This window comes from Columba livia, chromosome 11, assembly GCF_036013475.1.
Source record: "Columba livia isolate bColLiv1 breed racing homer chromosome 11, bColLiv1.pat.W.v2, whole genome shotgun sequence".
NCBI classification, from domain to species: domain Eukaryota; kingdom Metazoa; phylum Chordata; class Aves; order Columbiformes; family Columbidae; genus Columba; species Columba livia.
In genome coordinates this window covers 14737365-14759001 of record NC_088612.1, presented here as the reverse complement: position 1 = coordinate 14759001, position 21637 = coordinate 14737365, and the positions used below count along the sequence as shown (strand labels likewise).

At 37.5% G+C, this 21637-nt stretch overlaps 1 protein-coding gene across 14 annotated transcripts in view; it reads right to left on the bottom strand.

Moving 5' to 3' along the window:
* RNF111 (ring finger protein 111) overlaps positions 1-21637 on the bottom strand; it is a 55721-nt gene that overhangs the window by 12094 nt on the left and 21990 nt on the right. For 9 of the 14 annotated variants that reach the window (XM_065076000.1, XM_065076002.1, XM_065075999.1 and 6 more), the window contains exons 3-10: positions 12636-12762; positions 11123-11286; positions 8283-8483; positions 7098-7417; positions 5979-6234; positions 5491-5848; positions 2331-2456; positions 1426-1552 (exon numbers count right to left, since the gene is read on the bottom strand). In XM_065076000.1, the coding sequence (XP_064932072.1) occupies positions 1426-1552; positions 2331-2456; positions 5491-5848; positions 5979-6234; positions 7098-7417; positions 8283-8483; positions 11123-11286; positions 12636-12762 (1679 nt within the window). The remainder of the gene's footprint in view (positions 1-1425; positions 1553-2330; positions 2457-5490; positions 5849-5978; positions 6235-7097; positions 7418-8282; positions 8484-11122; positions 11287-12635; positions 12763-21637) is intronic. The other 5 variants (XM_065076001.1, XM_065076005.1, XM_065076006.1 and 2 more) reach the window with 1 other exon arrangement.

The window sequence follows — 21637 nt, the reverse complement described above, 5'->3', positions numbered from 1 at the left end:
AGTAAATCCCATAACTGACTCATTAGCTCTGATAGAAAATGAGATAAAATAGGCACGTTCAACCTGCTGCCTCCTCATGCAATTGCAGTTCCTTGAACTGTTAAGGAGGGACCTTTCTCTTTGAGAATCTAAAGCAACTGATGTTACCTGTTACAGTACAACACATGAAATAAACGTAAGAGAGGCAAGCCATTTTTCATCCACTTGAAAAAAAAACAGACACCCAACTGAAGAAGAATGAAGAAAATCTTAATTTAAATAGATTATGCACAGGAGAAATGGTTATGCAGTAAGAACCTTTTTGGCTAAACTAAAATACTGAACTCTACAGGCTGCTCTAGAAAGTCTGCGGTTAAGTATGCAAACTGTGCATCAATGAATGACCAGCCCTGATTTATCAGGAAATTACTCGAGGATTATTATCATATTTCTCAGTTAAACAGCAAGGAATAAGCAATGTAAAACCAGACTATAGACAGCTATTACAGCTTTGATTGTAAATTTACAGTTCAATCCCTAGATGTTAATTCTAGCTACTAACAGAAGAATTCTGGATGGATAAGACTTGCAGGCTGATTTTTTAATTACAATTTTGGCATTCATTTACAGAGGAGCCCACAGTTTTGATTAGATTATCTAGCTTTAAGAGGGTTAAATAATATGGATTAGCCATACAGAATACCACATAGAAACACTAAACATGCTCCATCAAACTAAATTTGTGCCTCTATGAATTTTCATTAGACAAAAGTAGGAATATTTTATATGAATCTACAAAACTTTCTTTCAAAAATAAATACTCCATAAAAGTCAGAAAGTATGCTGATTTTCCTTGGTTTCCTACTGTAGATTTAAAAAATCATGTGTAACAAGAGACTAGTTTACCCTCACACTTCTTGTTGCTTGTAACACTCCATGCTACAAAACTATATAGTCACACAGAATTAGGTTGATGAATAACAAATATAATTTGAAAACAACCAAATCTCTAGATGGAATTCTAGCTGTGCTGTATACACACCTTAAAAATAACGCTCCAGTGCTAATCCTCATGCACTGGGTGGAAAGTTGGTACCTTTAACAATCCAAAACTCATTTAAGAAAAAACTGAACTTTAAAAATCAGATGCAGAGGGTCAATGCATTGCAATGCAAGTGACAAATTAATTCAAATAGGTTTCATTTTACAAGAGCTGAAGTTAGAAATGTTAGTGTCTTAAACTGTGTTCTCTTATTAGACGTGAGCCTGTTCTAGCTCCCCATCTGGGAGCAACACACAGAGAAACACTGGAATATTTTCTTCTTCGGTTGAACCACTAACTTTTCCAGCAATGTATACATGTCAAATTAAATGCAGTAAACCTTAAAATAATTTTACTGAAAAACAAAATCATTACAATGACCAATGATCATCACTTCTCCTTACCATTAGAGGAAGAGCCCCTATTTGTAAGTGATGAAGTCGAGGAGGTGCGTGGTAGTGGGCCAAGTGGGGATGCAAGGGCCCTGGAGGGTAAGTGGCTGCAGTCACACCAGCTTCAATTCCCAGTTCCCTGTCACATGAAGGAAAGTGGCATTACAGTAAAGGTACATCCTGACTCCAGTTCCGCTGCTTTGGAAAGCATACAACACAGCGCACCTACCGTTAACAGTTTTATGTAAGAATTTCTTTAAACTTACTTAAACTTTACTAAAGAATAATCTTAATCCTACTATAACTAAAAGTTGTTTTAAAATCAGCTGTGAAGATTTAGCATGATAAATCGCTAGAGACAACTCTACCATTATTGTGCCCAGTAATTATCAGTATGGAGCCTTCTCTGTAGCTCATGCTGTGGGAACAGCAGCTCTCACGCATGCACCTCTTCCCTAATGGTTGAAAATGTTTTTAATAAAAAATATAATACAGAAATTAAATGAAACTTTCATGAGTGGGCCTGATGCAATTTTAGATAAGTTCAGACAGAGGAGAAAGAATAAATTGGTTGGAACTCAAATCCAAACCTCTATTTTACAAAGAACATAAATACAGGAAGAGTCTTCAGCAGTGTTTTAGTTGCCTATTTTAAAATAAATTATTGAAATAACTACCTAGAGTCAGCAACACACAATTCCACTCTAAAAGCAATGGATAAACCCCCCCCGAAATATATTTAAGATACTGAGTACTCAAAGCAGTATTTCAAACCCATATGAACATCTACACCTTTTAAAGTACAGGTGCATGCAGCACTTCCTAAAATCACAGCGAGCATTATCTACACCGTGATCAGCACATTCTGGTCTTTTGTCCTGAGTCCCAAAGAGCTAAAATAGTATTTGATAACTAACCAGGCAGATCTCTCTGGAGCTTGTCGAGGATGGGAAGACATTGTCTGAGGCACATGAATGTGATGCCCATGACCATAATTGGGATGCATTCTGTGAGGATGCGGAGGAGGCCGTTCATGAGCACGTCTAAACAACATAAAATGGCAACAGTTAATTTAATGTAGTTATTGGTATCAAGAAAGCAACACCCATAATCAAAACATTACAGACTGAATTAGTGGAGTGCATTTAAAATAAAAATAATAATAAAAAAAAAATAACTCCCCATAGAGCATTTCAATTCCAACTTTAGATATGAGTCAGAAACTAATTATAATACAGATTTCATATTCAAAGACAAGACCAGCTTCAGCAACTGTGATCTGTCCTTCACTTAGAAGACATGACTACAGAAGGACTGACAAAGTGTTTAATCCCAACCTCAAACTGCAGGTAGGAAAGCAAAGTCCACATGACAGTAATGTTGAGATCCACAGTCATTCACAGCTTGCTGAAGTTTATTTCTAGTAAAACTATACTAGCAAACACAATTAGAGGAAATTTAATACACTAATCAGACCCTGAAATATGTTTGTATCACAGCTAAAGTGCTAAGAAGAGCACACAGTTTCTTTCATGTCAGCTGGTATAGAATAACTACAGTTTTGGAAAAAATCTTAAAAAATACCTGCTGGCCGACTTCTGTTACTTTACCGTTTCTCAGTTACAGAAAGAAATGGATTGGTATTTTTCTTTCCATTGCTGTCAATACAGAAAGCGTGCTTTTGTTGTTGTTGTGTGGTTTTTGTTGTCATTGTTTTTTTTGTTTTCTCAACGCAGAAACTTGCATTTTGCCCAAAGCAGTACTCTGTCTTCAGATTCAGTACCACCTCAAAATACTTGTTAAAGTGAACTAGACATTTTGCAAATCTACATGTCTAAAGAAGTAAAAAGTTACTTAACAGCACACTGTTCTGATCACTGTAAACTGACACTTCTCCAGAGAAATCTGTGAAGTCTGGATAAATTCTGTCAGAACTACTAGTTTTCTGCAGCAGTACAGACCAACATATGAACAGACCTATCAGTGGAACCTACTCCCAGTCTCACCTCCCTTCAGTTTATCAAATAACTCTGGGGAAAAACATTTTTTTTGCTAAAAATAGCAAACCAACTTCCATAGTTCCATAAAAACTGAATGTCATATCGGCCCATTTTTCCTAAAATTAGTCTTAATTTAAAAGAAATACCTTTGAAATTATTTCTGTGAATTTAAAATTCCTAGGCTGTCTATCCCACAATCCTAGTATAAAGTGGGTGATCAGATTGGAAATAAACAGAAAATTCCTATGCTATACAAATGCAGTGCACCTTCACACACTGCCTTTTGCACATTCTGTGGCTGATTTCAAGAGCCTAAGGAGATTACACCTGTTGTACCCACACTTGAGACATGACAGTGAGGACTCTAACCATTCTCAGTTTCCAATCCCGAAAAAGTCCTACATTGTTAGACAGAAGGTCTACCAGCTAGACTATCCCATATGTTATTTCTAGAAATGAAGGATGCAACAATATCTTAAGAACACTTTGAGAGGGTGCAACATGGAACAGAAGGAACTGCAACTCTGCTGGCAGTCTCCGTCTGTGTATTAAATAACTGAGTGAATATACACAAGTTTCCAGTTGTCAGAGTATAATCTGATTTATAAGAGGTTGGGCCAAGACACCAACAATATTGATTTTGCACGTAATTTGTATAAGGATTAAAGGGGAAAAGAAAGACTAAGGGTGGAACAATTTCATAAGATTACAAAACAACTATAGAAGAGAAACCATACTGAGCAAATGGACATAGTCTAACCCGAGATGGGCAACTTCGGAAAAAATGTCAAGGAAGAACTTATTATCAACATTTGACTACAGTTTCTATAAACAAAATAAGATTCACTAGGCTAAGGAATGCCAATATTTACATTTCCCATCCCCAAACAACCAGAAAGTTCCCAGAACTGGTAAATGCTGTCTTCCTCTCTCACATTCACTGGCTTGAATGTTCCAAAACTAATTTTTGGGTATGACTACATAACCATGGGCATAGGCAGCACGCCTGTATGTTCAGGGTAGGGTGTTTGGACATTATACCATTTGCATAGCAAAGATAACAAAAGAACAGGTGTAGGTTCAGATCACACCTTCAACGACTGAGAAGGCAGGGTTATATCTGACTTTCCTGGGGCACAGGGGCAAAGTCTGTCATACGTCACTTTGTGAGAAGTTGCTGCTTATTGATACTTCTATGAATTACCCACAAACCACCTCAAAAGTTGTATTTAAGGCAAACTGTTGTTTATGCATAAACTTGTAAATCAGTTTCAAGCTAGTTACCAGTAAAATTTGGAGCAGTTTCAAGCTAGTTATCAGTAAAAAAAAGGAGCAACAACTAGAGAGCTCATTCTTGAAAGTCTCTTGGAGATTTAAAAGCATTATCTCCAGAATTAAAATAGCTTCATTTACTTCGTGATTGAATACCAAGCCAGTACTGACCTGATTTCTAGTGTCACAAATTAGTTCAACAGCAACAGTAGCGCCTTTTAAACAGTATCACCAAAGCTACCTCTCAACATTGGTCACATTCTCATGAAGATATTACTCAGCTTCTTCCTTCTCTTATAAAGACATAAAGGCATAGTAAAGCTAGGGAAGTATCTAAGGTTAAATCTGAATTAAACCTGGCAAGCTGTCTCTTATGATAAATTGCTTGTTTCATTTTAAAGCATTAATTAGATAAAAAGAATCCTAACAGAATTGAGAAGGCAAAACACACTGTCAAGGAAAACATCTGAAAGGAGCTTATGATGTACTTTCTAGGCTGGCCAGCTGGAAGAGGAATTTCTGCCTGTTATCTGGAGGATGAGTAATGGGCAAGAGAAACATCAGCTTCCCTTCCATGCCCCATTCGTGCCTTACCTGGAGACACTGTTGAGAGGTGTAATGGAACAAGCTCAGTCTTAAAGCTCATGTGACTCTGACAGTATTAAACCATAGTAAGAAGAATCTTTACATACCAACCGTTCCTAACCAAGCAATTAACAGTTTGAGATTCACATGCAATATTTTACAAACCTGAGGGAAACGAACTACATGTTTAGATATTGTTCTGAGTACATTTGTGACATACGTTGGGTGTTGCATCATCCTTCTTCTCTGGACCTCCATCCTCTGGATCACTTCATGAGGATGTAGCCGCTGTGCTGGAGGTGCCGTTGCAGGGATGTGATGGGATATAGGCTGGTGTGTTGCAGGAAGATGCTGTGGTATCGGAGCAGCTGCACTGGCTAAAGGATGAGTTGGTGGTGGAGGCGGAGGTGGAACAGGATGAGAAGATGCATGAGAGGAGATTGAAGGATGGAAGGGATGCACTGGATGAGGAATAACATAATCTACTTGAGGCGGAGGTTGTGGCTGTGGAGGAGGATTTCCATGAGAGTGAGGACAAGCAGAAGCTTGATGGTGAAGAGGTCTGGTCAAAGAAGCATCTGCAATGAAAACATCAGGTACTTTTAATTTGGTCAGTAGCAGGTTTTAACTTGAATTTATCTTAAAAAGTATCTTCACACAGATGCTTCAGTTCCCCCCGCCAGGTACCCAGTAATCAGCAGTACTTACAAGGAGAATGCATATAATGCCGACAGGAGGAGAGCGATGCCTGAGGAGGAGGTTGGGGCTGTGGCTGCGCAACCATGCTCGATCCGTATCCGTCCATGGTTATTGACTGGCTTGGGCCAGCACCAGCCTGGTGCCCGTAAATTGCAGTTCGAGATGAAGAACCAGGACAGCAGGGGTCAAAAGCAGATGTTCCATGAAAAGCACCACTTCCATGACTTCTTATACCACTGCTGCTTAAGTCTACTGGCAATGCCTGCTGCGTAAACAAACCATCCTTTTTTCAAGCAATTCTTCAGACATTGAAAACAAAGTCACCCTCAGACATAATGTGATAAAAAAAAATACTATCACAAGCAACTGGGATCTAAATTTTAAAGTTTTAAGGCTCAACCTTGGAAGATACTTTAGATATGGTTAACAGCTTGTACTCCTAAGTTCTTGAATCTGGTGAGACACACAAAATTCATTACACCTGATTGTATAAAAAAACCTAAAAACCCTATGATGCATTAATCAGTGAATATATTACAGCTACATGCCCTGAAATACTTGGAGGCAAGAAACACACTTCAGTGTTTTCAGTTGTGCCTAATACACTTAAACCAGAAAGATTCATAGTTCTGCATGTTGTAAATTAGGTTTGTACAGTATTGTTCTTAGTTATAACCACATTGTTTTAGAGCTGTGATTTTAGTTACTTAAAGAATCTTAAAACCCAATGCTTTTAGAAAAGCAACTCTTTCATACCTTTTATAAACAGAACATTAGAGATTATTTTTTTCTTCCCTTAAAGCAACTCGATTATTTGCATTGCAAAACTGTTATGCTTGGCAGAGTGTATTTCAAGGTATTTATGTTTGGTTTGCTTTAACAGCTACTGTCATCTTACAGTCATCAAGAGAATGTCAGCTGTCAATGCTTACTTGTTGGATTATGACTTTCAAAATTGCAATTTTTTGTTTTCATACATTATAGCTCAAATTTTCCTTTTAGTTCCCTTCTATAGTGCCTGCTACACAACAAGAGAATAAATAATCCACAATTCAGCATCCTATTCTATTCTCTAATATCTGTAACAACTTGAAACTGCAAAGGGAGAGTCACAAGAATTAAACATGCCTGGTCATGGTAACTGGTGCCAGAACTGCTGCTCGCTCCACAAGGTGCAGGCACTGGAGGAGGCCGTTCAACAGGGCAGCTGGAGTCACTGAAGGAAGGAGACAGCGGCACAGCTGGGTGAGGGTTGTGGTGGTGGTGGTGGTGATGTTGAAAGTGGTGGCCATGCTGCTGGAAGCAGCTTGCATGCGGGTGCCCCAGGGCATGATGAGTCTGTGAAGGTCCTCCACAAGGAGAATGCTGAGGGCAGCACGACGGTAACCTTGGCATGGCTGGAGGGCCAGCTTCCAGTGTTGTATTAGATGCAGTTCTTCTTATTTCATCTTGAAGATAAAGAAAGACAATATTGAAGTGAAAGAAATCAGTAAAGCTGATCACCATAGCAGTGTCTTAAATAGAAAAACAGTACTTCATGATTAAATAATTAACTGATTGAAAAACAGATCTAGACTAAAAATAAACAAACTGGATACAGAAAAGAACATTTAGTTATGTCTGCCAAATGAACCAAAACTGAATGGTTCAAGTTATGTACTCATGGGAACCACAAGAGGCCATAAACTGACACCTACCTTATTTCACTGATTTGAGGCATGCAATCAGCAGGGAAAGGAGGAAAGACTGTCCCTGTAGTTAGTGTGCAGAGACCTCAAATCCTGGTGCAACTGTGGCCAGCTCAGCTGTTTTCTACCACACCTGACTTGCAGACGGGGGAGAGCATCCATGCTTCAGAGATGTTATGAATACTACCTGTATATACAGCTCTATTATAGGTCAGTATCTATACAGATCTGTATAGGTGTGCTTCCAGTCATCTGCAAGGGGTGGTTCAAGAAATCTGTATACATCCTTCACTTCCTTACAATACACATTAAAAAACCCTATCCCTGTAACACACTGCAATGGAAGACAATTTCCTGTGAATGACATCCTACCTTCTCAAAAAGCAAGGATGTGGTTCATTAGGTATAACCAAATCATTCCAGTGGCAAAGGCAGAAAGCTCCAGCACAATTTCCTTCATCTTTGGGGAGAAATCAATGATCTCTTCCAGATTCCTGTCCTCTCAACTTATTACTGTTATGTTCAGTACTAAAAGTTAACAAGCCATTTAATCTAGAGAGTCCCTCTAGCTCTTTTGGACCAGGAGGCACAACACAAGAGTTTAGAAAGGTCTCTTATTCTGTACCTCCAGCTGAAGTCCCAGCAGAGCCGCCACTGGGAAGACTGGTCGCAGTGTCTGGAGCTGCAGAGGGCTGCTGGCTGCTGGAGCTGCTGGGAGCCACTTCAGAGGCCTGCGCTGAGGTAGACGCACCAGCACTGCTACTGGCAGCAGAACTCACCACCTGCGGCTCCACTCTGGCTGACGTGGTTGGCACAACTGTTGGCTCTAGCAAAACAAAAAGCCTTTATGTTCTTTAAGCTTTAATTCTGTTTCACTCCTGTGTGGAAAAAAAAATAATTTTCTTTCTTTTTAAATCAACTCAAATTTTAAGAATTAATATAAAATCAATTCGTAATCAAATCTGACATACCAAGTTTGACTTAGTGAGTAAAACACTACTAGAAATGAAATTACTTTGGTACTTTATGATGAAAACTCTTGCTGAAATCTTTCATAAATCCACAAGCTACTCTATGATTAAGCATTACCATTTTTTAATGCCTCCAAAGCACAGAAAAACTTACAGATAACTAACCAAGAACAGAATAACATCTAAACTAGCAGTACTACTTTACAAACTTGGGTCATTATAGATACCTAGTACTAAAGGCTATAGCAAGATAAACTTGATTTCTAGTCTCAATTAATTAAATTAATTAAATTAATTAAATTAATTAAATTAATTAAATTAATTAAATTAATTAAATTAATTAAATTAATTAAATTAATTAAATTAATTAAATCAGTATTTGAGACCTGTTAAAAGTACATACAAGTTTATTTTGCACATTGTAAAGGTAATAGTCAGCAATGTATTTAATGGGATCCAGGGAAATAGACCAAACACTTGATAAATCTTGTTCCCTACTACACAATCGTTAACAGATGAAAATTTTAAAAGACACTTAGTGGCACAATTTATATTTAGTTTTGAAAAAGTCTGCCTTTGACTCTAAGTTTGAAATGTCTCTAATTGTTGACAAGGCAATGACATGACTAGGAAGATGAGATACCATAGAAGGGAATATCTTCAGAAACAGCTCGGGTTTTCTTAGTAAAAACGTCTGCATGGATATCAGGAAAAAAAAGCATCAAGACACTTCAAATACTTCTCTTACACTGTCTCAAAATAAAATATGACTAGTTTTCAAGATTTCTCTCTATATCTAGAAGGTGTATCAGAAACTCAGTGAGCCAGGGAATAAACATACATCCCCTGCTTCAAAGTCTTCCAACTCATCACATTAAAAAACCATGATCTGATCACCTACATATCAACTCCTTTGGATTTTAATGTGGCATTCCAAGACACTAATTTTATTTAAAGGAAAACATCTTGGAAAAAATACATTAATGTTTAAATTCAGAAAAAAAACAGCAAGTATATAGGACATGTATACATTGATACGTGATCACCCTGTGCTCAAGGCACAAGGATGCTGATCTGTTCGGAATGCAGCACTGCAGCCACACAAGTCGCAGTCACCCTGTGAGCTGTGTTGACTCACCACCAGCAATACAGACAGTTCTGTTTCTCCCCCTCAAAACCAGTAAGAGCCAGTATGCTTGGTCAATTGCCAACTCCTAACTAACAGAAACTTAATTTCAACACACTTCACATACATTAATCCAGGAAGACAGATGGAGATAAGAGCCTTAGGCTCATGGAAGTAGCTAAGCGAAGTTTTAAGATCAGTATATTCGAAGACATCAATAAAGTTATGATAAAGTGAACTTGTGCCTTGTGACAATGTTAATTCAGAATTTTTATCATTTATTTTCATGTGTGAAATATGATGCCTAAACCACAAAATAACAACCCTGCAATCCTGGAAGCTTCATCTTAAAGATGTATTTCCTCAGGCCGGGAGGAAACAGCTAGTCTTAAATATACACATTATAGAAGTAAAAGTTCATTCTTTGGTACAAGAATTTGGCTCCTCAGTTTAAGACTAAATTCTATAATTTTAATTTAAAGAGTAAATTAAAGCCTCCTCCCCTTCAATGATACAGCTGTTGCAATATTCCACAGTTAATTCATACAGAAAAGAATTTGTAGATCAACTCATCCCCTTTCTTAAAAAAGATCAAACAACTAACACCAATTCCAAACCCTTCCAATTCTCCAACACACTCCAAAAATCAAGACAACTGGAATAATACGATATTTGCAAGACACTAGCTTGTAATGCACTCAGGGATGGAACCACAACAGGACCAAACTTCTATAAAACAATAACAGTGGCATGCACCCAATGAATCCCCAAAACAAACAAAAATAAACCTCCAAAAATGTACATGACCTCTGTTTTTCCTTCTTTGAACAACTGACCATACCTGCTCTTACGTTTTTCAGCAGGAATAGACTTAAGTGCCAGTAGGTTTTAAGATTAGGAAACAATGAAAGGCTACAGCTTCAGGAACCTCACATACTTTACTAGGTTGGGGTTGTTTATTTTTTTCTTTTTTACTCAAAGGCTTGAAAGAACAGCAGCTATTCCAAAGCACAGGCAGTGATTTTCCTTTTATAGTGTTGTATTGAAGTGCATATTTTTAAAGTAGTAGTTCCAACCTGTTCTGTAATTTCTGCTTGATGAGTCAGCCCTCAACCACACACCCAAGTCTGTTTTGGAAGAAAAATCAGATTTAGTAGACCCACTGGAAATGGCTAAGCTTTTTATTTTACAAGGAACTTTGCAAGAGGATTTTCTGACAGACTTGGAAATTACATTGGTTTTTTTTTTTTAATAATGGAGACTTTTTCACAGAATGCTGCTCTAACTGATGCAATTAACTTTACTTCCCTTACAGTGATCATACCGCTTCTGAAAAAGGAAGAGACTTCTTAGACAACTGCAACTTACCGTCTTCATCCACTGTGAGGTCCACCACTTCTGCTGCGTTCTGCCTCAGGGGCTGGATGACCGTGGAGATCCTGCTGCGGCTCCGCTGTTCCTGAGGTCGTGCAGCATGAGAACTGGAGCTCTGTCCCCAGTGTGACCTTGTGTGTCCAAGTGTTGAACGAGACCTTAAAAAAAGGTAACACCTTAAATATTGACCTACATTTTGCCACTATTAATTTTTCCCCCTCACTGTTTCAGAAGTTATTTGAAGTTTTTTTTTGTTTGTTTGTTTTGTGTTTTTTTTTTTTTTTTATCATTAGAAAAGCATTTTTGTTACGTTGAAATACACCACTACTCTGCATTCACTAGATGTGTACTTATGAACCTTACTGCAGCCTTTACCAGGTAACAATGGCAAATACCAATAGGTAGAGTTTAAATGTCTTGGAACTACGTTCCTTTAAATACATACAGGTAACTTATAAAAAAAATTCACTGTCAAACCCTGAAACTGCAGTCAGGCAGCAATTATATCTGATGTTATGTTTGAACTTTGTTTATAGTAAATGAAGAGTCTCCAAAACAGTGTGAAAGAGCAGGTGTCTGAATGATGACAGAAGCGTAAAGACAAAAATTTGTAAACATTAAGCTCTTTTTGCATGTTATTTTGTGACAGAATATTTTCAGAAGATAGTTTCTATACTTCAATTAAAATTTCCAAAATGTCCTAAAAGTGCAAAATATCTGGACTTTTCTCTCTTGAATTTTATTTCCCTCATCTCCTCTGAGAATACAGCTTTATGCAACACTTAAATGAAATGTGGCTTGAGGAGAGAAAAATCACAAGCCTGCAACCATACCTAAGGCAAGGATTTAACACTTAGCACCCATTCTGTTCAATTTAGCAATACAAACCCACTCAAATCAACGATGCTTTGGAGTTTAAGTTCAGAGGATACTGTCTTTAATTAAGGGAAAAATATTTTTACAGTACTGTATTTACCAGTTCACTCTCAAAAACCTTGGCCTCTCCAGTATTTACATAAATCAAGCAGCTCTTATTTTCCAATTTGGAACAACAATGTACTCAGACTTCAGAAACTCAGAAGAGGAAAAATGTGAAGAAAAGGGAATGACTTCACTAAAAACAAACAAAACCCACTGCACAAATCACCATGGAGATCAGTCTACATTTCTGTTCTGCCTGTATTCCCTTCAACCCTATCTGTGCAACTCACAAGATCAGTTTATTTTCCTGCAGGGCAAAAAGCACTTCTCAACTGGCTTACACTTCAATTCCACTTCAGTACAGCTTTGCTTCCGCAAAATTCTGCTCATTAGTCACACAGGAACTACAACCACCTTAACAATTCCGGATTAGTTTAATTGTCATGCTTTGGCAAAGCTTTGGTTTGGGGGTTTTTGTTTGTTTGTTTTTGTTTGTGTGGTGTGGGGTTTTTTTGTTTGGGTTGGGACTTGCGGCAAATTTGGAGCAAAGCAAAATCGTATTAATACAAAGAGATGCAAGTCTCACCTGTAGTTTTCACCAACCGTGACAATCTCCACTTCACTATCTGTTGAGGTAACGTTTATTTCTTCATTAGCAGTGACCTGGGGAGTGGAGGATGCTTCAATCACCACCACATCTTCATCGATACTTCCTAATGAGGAAACAGGAAGAATGAAGTTAGTATACTCCATCTCAGGAGCTCTCATTGTAAAAGATCATTTTTTTCCTAGACTTAAAATACACATAGGTAGATCATTTAATAGTTTATGTCAAAACTTTAGCTGCAACTGTCAAATAAAAGATGTAGTTATTAAAATCAGCAATTGTGCTGTAAATATACAAGTAAAAAAGGAAGGAGACTGAAGATGGGGGAAGGTATTCAAGCTTGCATTCTACTATGTATTGTAAGCAATTACAGTGAATTTTATTAGCTGTAACACCAACGACATTAAATAATTTAATATGAAAAAACACTTAAACTAGCAAAGCAGTGTTGGCTTGTTAAACAGCGCATCAGGATAAAAATGTTGCGCCAACTAATACATTTTATTTCTACAGCAAAATGATCACAAATACATTGGTGTTTATAAACATCTTTACACCTACACTTTCAGTGGCATTCACAATTGTATAGTAGACAGAGCAAGTTAAAATGAAACCATCAATGGTAAAACAACAACCAAAACCCCATAAAATCAATTTAGAGACAAGTTCTGATAGAAAACAATTTCCACTTCGGATATGTAATTAAAGTTCTAGCCTAATACCCAGACATATGGGAAAACACTTCTACAGCTGTAATACTGACAGTGACAAACCTGAGCTTTCTAGAACATTGAAACTGAGCTATGGATTATTCACTAGAGCAATACCACAGAGCACCAAAGAACTTACTAAATAAATGAACTAGACAGCTTAGAAATAGCAAACTACCATTTCGAGATTTGCAAATTTCTTCAAGAAAGGTACCTGAAGAATTTGTTTTCGTTCAAGTCAATACTTACATCCCGTACAGACTGACTGTTCTCAGCTGTTCTCCACCCAGTGACAAGGTAAGGCAGATTATTTCCCCCCACCCAAGTATCAACATCTCTAGATTTTGAAAAAACAAGTTGCAATACTTATTTTCCAACAGCCTTTGTTTCTGGTCATACTGATCCCAGAGAGACTGATCCTCAAAGCTGAAAGAGTGATGCTTCCAAATATTGATATTCACCAAGTTCTTACAATTGGAAGTAATATGACTAAATTAATTCTCAGAACTTGCACGAAAATTTTAGGAAAAAATGAAAAAGTTTGTGTGTCTAAAAAATAAAGTCACATGCTAAAATTGAAAATACAGAGAGGCCAAGTACTCAAAGTGAAAGAAAAGCAGCTAAAGTCATCATCGCACTCAGAAGTATGTCAATCTCACGCTTCTGACATCTTGCAAGTCATGGGCAAATAAGCAACAGCTTCTTTACGCAACACTGTCTTAGCCGCTGCTCAGAGAAAACCAGCGAGCCAAGCAGCCAGCTAGGTCAGTTAGGGGAGAGAAAAAAAAGAAACAGAACTACTATTTTCCCCCTCTCTCTGTGCTTCTAAATATGTGCCTCTCTGAATTACAGTAAGTTTGAGAGTACTCCTGGGAGTTCACATGTCCCCTGGCTCAATATTTATTGAAATTTATGACAAGTGCAAAAGCAGGAAGATTTAGATTTAAGTATGATTATTACTTCTCAAAATAAACAGCACCTTCTTGAGGACAGAAATCATATGCTGCGTAATTTCAGTGTGCATCTCTACCTAAATTCTGACATGAGCTTATCTCACGAAAACCAAAGGGAATTCTCAACTGAACAGCTACACTATTCAGATACTCACTTTTGTCATGGCTTGAGAGTTCATTTTACTTAAAGCTTTCTTTAAGCAAATCTTTAGCCAAGATGTGATTTTACAAACTTCACTGTATTAACCATCATGACTGTTACTGAATGAACAGGTTTTATGATTTCCAAAATAAGAAAGAAAATCTTTAGGAAAATAGTCAAAGTTGCTGTAAGTGGGATCTAACACATATAGGTCAACTGTATGCTGCTTCCTGTTACTCATGCTTTCTAATAGCGCCCTCTCAAGTCAAAAGCACAAACTCATCTGGTTTTCATCCTATACAAGGAGCCCACAGTACACACTTACTTCAAAATGAAGCAGAAAAACAACTCCTCTAAACTATGGAAATATCTGTAAGGCATTTAGTAAGATATTTGTAGTTTTGTTAGCAGTGTAATACGGTGTGATCATACACAACTTTGTACCCTCTATTAAATACAAAGAGCTTTCAAGTGAGTTCTATCAGAAGCATGCCAAGGGGAAAAGTACATCTATGTGTACATGTTTTAAGAACACTGCAGTAGTTTGGAGAACAGCAGATGCAAATTAAGACAGCTGGCCAATACAAACTGGCTTAATTATATATAATTTGAACAATAAAAAGTCAGCTGAACAGCAAAACTTCAGCAGCATAAGCAACACTGAAGTAATGCTCATTGAGCAGCTCTTGCACAGTCAGACATCAGCCACAGAGCTGGCAGTACTAAGTACGAAGACCCAACGTTTCATTGTCAACAGGATTTACTGGGGTTTTTTTTGCCTCTCCTCATACTTTACTACAAGGAAGATTAACACAGTTTTTGAAACATCACAAACAAAACCACACCAGCTTGTTCTGATTTAGACAAGCTCCTCCAAAGCAGAGCTATGGATAGTAGTAAACCAAAGAAAAGTCTCTGAAATACTCTGTCAAAATGAGGTCTCAGAGGACAGCCCCCTCCACAGGCCAACAGGAAGACACGGGCTGCAGCACCCAAGCAGCAACAGGGCTGCAGAGGAGAGTCCCTGAAACTTCAGCAAGCACGTGTGTAAGGCATTTATCCTAGCGTTAGAGCATTTCATTTACAAGGCAATTAAGAATTAAAACTGCAACAAAACTAAAAAACTAGTGAAATTTAAGATGTCTTTTTCGAATGTTCTGTAGTACCAAAGTTAAGAAGAAAAATGTTCCCTGAAAAATACACTTAAAATTCAAGTCTGCTGGTCCAAACTACTTCAAGCCTATTCCTAGCAAAGCCACGATGTTTTGCAGTTCCACATAATGTAACTTTGTGGGTTAAGTTAGTGCCTGAAGATGAACTTTACTGGTATGTCAGTGGGAGTAGTTCAAGATGGTTGACTTGAATTTTAAGAGTGTACAACCCTGTAAAGCAGAAGGAAACTTTCTTTAGTGAAACGACTGACACGCAGAAGTAAAACAAATGGATTTTCAGAGGTTTTGCTATACTGTTTCTAAAAATACTTGCTCTAGGCACTCACATGCCTCAAATATTTACCACATATGTAAGTCTTAGGAGCCACCTGGCGAATCCAAGGCTACACATTAGCAGTAAACAGCTGAATATATCTTTAAGGTGCCTACACCTTTAGGTCTACCTGAGAATACACTTGATATATTTACACACTTTTAAAGTGAATTTCTTAAGAACAGCAGAATTCCAACAGAATTTGGTCTTCGTGTAACCCCCAGTTCTAATGTACCGCACAATTTACAAAACATACCAACACCCAAGGAAAAAAACAACAACAACAAAAAAACAGAAATCCAGGAATATACCAGATGACAGAATACTTGCACATCTTTCTTGGTATGACTTTTCACCCTGTGGTCCACCACACAGAATGTTTTTATATAGTCCACCATGACAAGGAATATTTCATTTATTTTCTTTTATGCATGTACCAGTCATCTTCCATCTGGAATGAACCTGAAGCAAACTTGATCTTACTTAAGTACAAATATGGATACCTTACTCATCAATGCATCATCTAAATGCCTGACCCTGCAAGAGAACAGCTAAATCTGTAGACTACACTAATCCTACACTTGCTGAAGGTAATCTCCCCTTCAAGGAGAAGGGTCACTGGACTGTTGGCAGCAAAACAGTTATGCAGATCTATGAGTAGTATTTTGTACCACTTTCTGCATAACGAACACCTATGGCTGTAAAACAAACAGAAAATTATCCTCCTGCAGGTACACGCAGCTTCTCTCCATCACAGCTTATTCATCTTGCTGAATAACAAAATGCAACAAGCAAATTATACTCCAGTTGTTGGTGACTAAATTAGCCTTTGGGCTACCAATAAAAGACTCATTCTACATTTTAAACGAGTTGGTTAAAAACAAAACCTTTACTGAAAATTACAGCAAGAATTTTATTAGTTTCTGCTGAATTTTGTTTTTTTCCCCTACTCACATCCACAAATAATATTTTATAGTGCATGCAAACCACTGTATTTTATTTTGCAAGTTTTGCATATCCAAACAAATGAAACTCATCCACAGCAGTCAGTAATTAGGTTTTATACATAGCTGAAAATCAGTAATAAGCAGTAACTTCTTTACAGAAGCTTCTCTCTTTTAAAGGCCTAGTTTATGATAGAGCCAAGTGCTCAATCAACCTAGCCGAAGGGGTAAACTATACTGGCTTGAATCCAAATTTACACATGCTCAAAATCATCATCATCCCTTAAAAGCCAAAACACTCCTTCCTCCAGGTCCTACATCACAAAGACAGTAAATCTGTCAGATTGAAGTACTTTATTAAGCAGAATATAACTTTTAAGATAATTTAATACAATGTAGTCCAATATTTACACCAGTAAACGAAGATATCTTTTCCCCAGAAAGCTGTAAGATTATTTCAGAACTATAGCTGCGAGGTGCTGTTGACAGACCACATGTAGTTCTGGGAAGCAAGTTTTAGAATCAAATACTTATAACAATCCAGAAGTTATAAGCAAGACACTAAGCTTTGCACAGTATAACACGCATAATATATACAATTATACTGTGTATAACAGATATAATTATACTATTATTTAACTCTGAAAGGTCATGGCATAACTCAGAGATTAAATCAATCATCATCAACCCAAGTACCCCACCAAGGGCATAAATAACACTAGTACAATATCCAAATTTATGTTTGGCTGATTGTTGTCCTTCCTGAACGATGTTTTACACCTATTTTGCAATTAACTTGGGGTTTAACTAGTTTAAATATTACAAGTAAGATAGTGAAGGAGGTTTAAAATACACAGTTTCAAATGAGACAGTCTGACCAAGCCATAAGTGAAAACAGAAGAGATTTAAAGTAAGAGGCCAAGTTCCAGGGACAGAGATGACTTCTTTTGAGTTCCAAGCTTTCACTGGATCAGACCAAGGCCCGGCTGAGGCAAAACGGCAAAACTATGCAGTCGGAGTAGAAAATTCAGGGTACAATCTGTAACTGAAGCCTCTCGCACAACCCAGCATCCACAACAATATTACAGATGTCAGAGAGAACTTTCTGGTTGATTCCTTGCTCAGGGAGAGCTGTAAGTGCTTCTAATCCCTTTTTGAACTTGCCGGTATTATGTGCCTCTACAGCACCTTGTGCTGGTGAGTTAATTACCTGGATAGTAATTCAGCTTGAAATGGATAAAATAATGATATCCTACTAGTGTTAATGAGCACTCCCTTCTTCAGCTTTCAAACTTCTTGAACTAGGTGTGACCAGCACCCCCCGCTCCCAACCCTGGTAATACAGTTAGCATCATTAATGCCATTTTATGAGGCAAGCAGCCATTGCCTAGGACCAAGCCGGTCACGTACGTTTTCTCTTTCCCCTCATTCTCAGGCATTGAAGGTCCCGAGAACCAGGCAGACAAACCAGACAGACTTCTCTGTCCCCTCCCTATCAGACTCAAGATTCCTGGGCGCCAGGACGATTACTCCCTTCCTTGCTGGCCTTGAAGGTCATGGGCACCTGGCCAACCAGGTGCTCCTGATGCTCCCGTGGGAGCGTAACAGCACACAGAACACGGTCTATAAAATCTAGCAGTTAGAAAACGTAAGTGGGAACCTGGACCAGAACTACTGCTGAATAGTGAGAACTGTGATCCCCAGAGCCCGGGACACCCCCACCATTGTCCACTTCCTCCAGGGACCCAGTGAGTAACCATTCTTTTATATGATTTTATTGTTATGTTGATACAGCAAATCACATATTAAGATTTGACCTGACCCACAGAGGCCCAGGTAACTAGATATTAGTTAAATTATAAATTCTGTATTATGCTACTTATAGATTGTACTATATTGATTCTCCTTGTAAAAGTCCTGTGCCACTCTAATAATAAATTCTGTGCTATACTAATCATAATATCCTGCTAAGGAAACAAAACTTTTATTGTAACTACAATTTAGTGCCATCACCATTCTACCAAGTATCCTGACAAGAACCTGCCTTTCCCCTTAGTGTTGGGTGACACCAGGTTAAAAGGTAACAGTTTTTCTGTAGTTGAGACTTATTTGAAATATACATTCCAGTAGACATGCATGATGGGAGAAATTTTCAAAAATAGACAAATCGCTTATGAATCTGCGCTCTGGTGCAAAAGATTGGAATATATACCCCTGAAAGCACTTGCACCTTCACCTGTAAATGAATCACTAAACTACACAGCTGTTTTACCATCATCCTTATGCCCCAACTCTCCTCTGTCTCCTGAATGAGCTTCATCTGGTCAACCCAGATTTAATGAGGACAACAGCCTCTTACGGCAAACGGTGAAACAATATAATCTATTTGCAGTCACAATTTCGTACTTGTTCAATACTCTCCCACTCGCACAGCAAAATGTTCCCTCAGAAGAACAGCTGATGCCCTGATAGAAAAGGAAAAGGAGGAAAAACCTGATATAGTGTTGTTTGGAGTTTTTTTTTTTATAAAGGTTTTGTAACTGGTTTTGTAAACAAATAAACAAACCCCCAACACAGATCTCCATTCATATAATTTCCCAGAAACAGCAAAGTTAGCTTTAGTAACTACAAGCACTAACCAACTAAACACTGATCTGGTTAAAAAGATCTGTTACTTAAATTTCTCACAGCAATCAGAAAGAAACATTTTTCAGAATATTATACACTAATTTACTAGTTCTTTAAATGCACAGTATCTTTAGATAAATGTCAACATTCAAAGCCAAGAAATATTTTGTGACATATCATTAACACAAATGGCTACTAAGTAGGCTACAAGACTGATCACTCTGATGCCTGCTTATCAAACACTGTTATTACCATATCTTTTAAACTTTTTATTTTTTGCCATTATTATTCTCCTTTCTTAAGTCTATTCTTTATTACTTTTACATATATGCTGCAAGTCTCATATTCCTAGCAGTTCTCTGTCCTTCAGTATAGTCAGTAATTTCAGCACATGCATACATAACCTTCAAGTGCCACTCTAGAGCAAAAAAATCCTTCCCTAACAGGCTAGCGTAGCATTACTAACAATACAACTATTTCCTCATAAAGAAGCACCATCATGCTTGCTCACTACATGGAGAAGTTGCATAGCTATTTTTCTAGCTGGCCCCATTTCTGCCTCATTAGCTCAAGAACCAGAAATGCCTTATGTAACTGCAGAAAGGTACATAAAGTGTTAATCATACTTTTATCTTACTAAAAATAGGAGACTTTTATACAGGAAGTCTGCTCAGCTTCCCACTTTATCTGCAATGTAAATAAAATGCTCAAAACCTTCTCATCAATACATATTTCCACTGCAAAAAACCCCATAATATTCACATACTATAAGCCAGAATTACTTCTCAGCTCGCTGCAAGTGCTCGTGGTGAAGTACAGCCACCACAATACACATTCTTTAAAGCTTACCTTATTTCAGTATTATGTCAGTATTTTAATCTCAAATTAACTGGTGCAGAGCTAATCAATTTTTCATTAATGACATGAGAAGAAACATAATTACAGAAATGAATTAAGTGTGCTTTTCCAGTAGTGTAAAAATTAACCCACTGGATAATGCACTCTTCCACATAACTGGATGAAACAAACTGCAAGTTTCAGTCTTCCTACCATAAAAATAACATCAAGCTGAATCACTGAATTATCAGAAGCTACCTGAACAGCTTGAACATTGACTGATCATTGCATCAATTTTTAAAGAGATCTCTCTCCAAAAAGATTCTTTTGAAATGCCTATGGAAAGCCTCACCATGGAAATACTTGTTCTACGGTACAAGGGAAAAACAAGCACAGAAGTGGTATTAATTGAATTTGTGTTTAAAGAGGGCAGTAGGTTTTAACAGTTCAAGTAGACTAAAAAAAAATATTGAAAATTCCCTCTTTAAATGCATTTATCATGGTTAGAAACAGATGGTTGCCCAAGAAGCCATAACCTACACTTTTTTTACCCATACACCTATTTCACCATTGCATGGTGCTCCGTGTGGAGAGACAGTTGTTAATGGTCTGACATCATTTTACAGTTACATAAAAATCCTTTCTCTCTGAAAATGAGAAGAAACTATTAACTCTGAAACAGAAGTGTTAACACAGTACCTTCCCAAACTGTTTTTTAAGATGAACGTATGCATATCCCCAGACAATTTAAAAAAAATCATAGCCTTTGATATACTTGAACATGCATGTCAAATGTAACTTTTTTAGACTTAAAAAATTACATCTGACACCCCAAATACGCATGAACATAATTAAAGCTGTGCAATAATTCTTCTGTTTCAGAGTTATTTAAGCACCTCTAGCCACTACACTTTTGCATTACAAATTTTATTTCTTGTATTTAAACAGTACATTACAGAACAACACACAAATTATTTCCTGTTGCAGTAGATAACAAGCAATAGCATTTAGTACTCTGGTTCTGTTCAAGCATAAATCCTGCCCTAACATGAAACTGTACACTTTTTTTTTTTTTTTTAAAACCTGTGCTCGTGTTTTCAGTTATTTTTTCTTAGAGGAATGATCAGCACAGCCTGAGATATGGTTTTACTTTCTAAACCACACTTGCCACTAGGCAAAAGACACGGCTGCACAGATTAACACTACGCTGTATTCTATGTGTCTACTTCCCTATGCTCTCTAAAAAGCCGAAATGATAAACAGAAGGCACAAGTACAACACT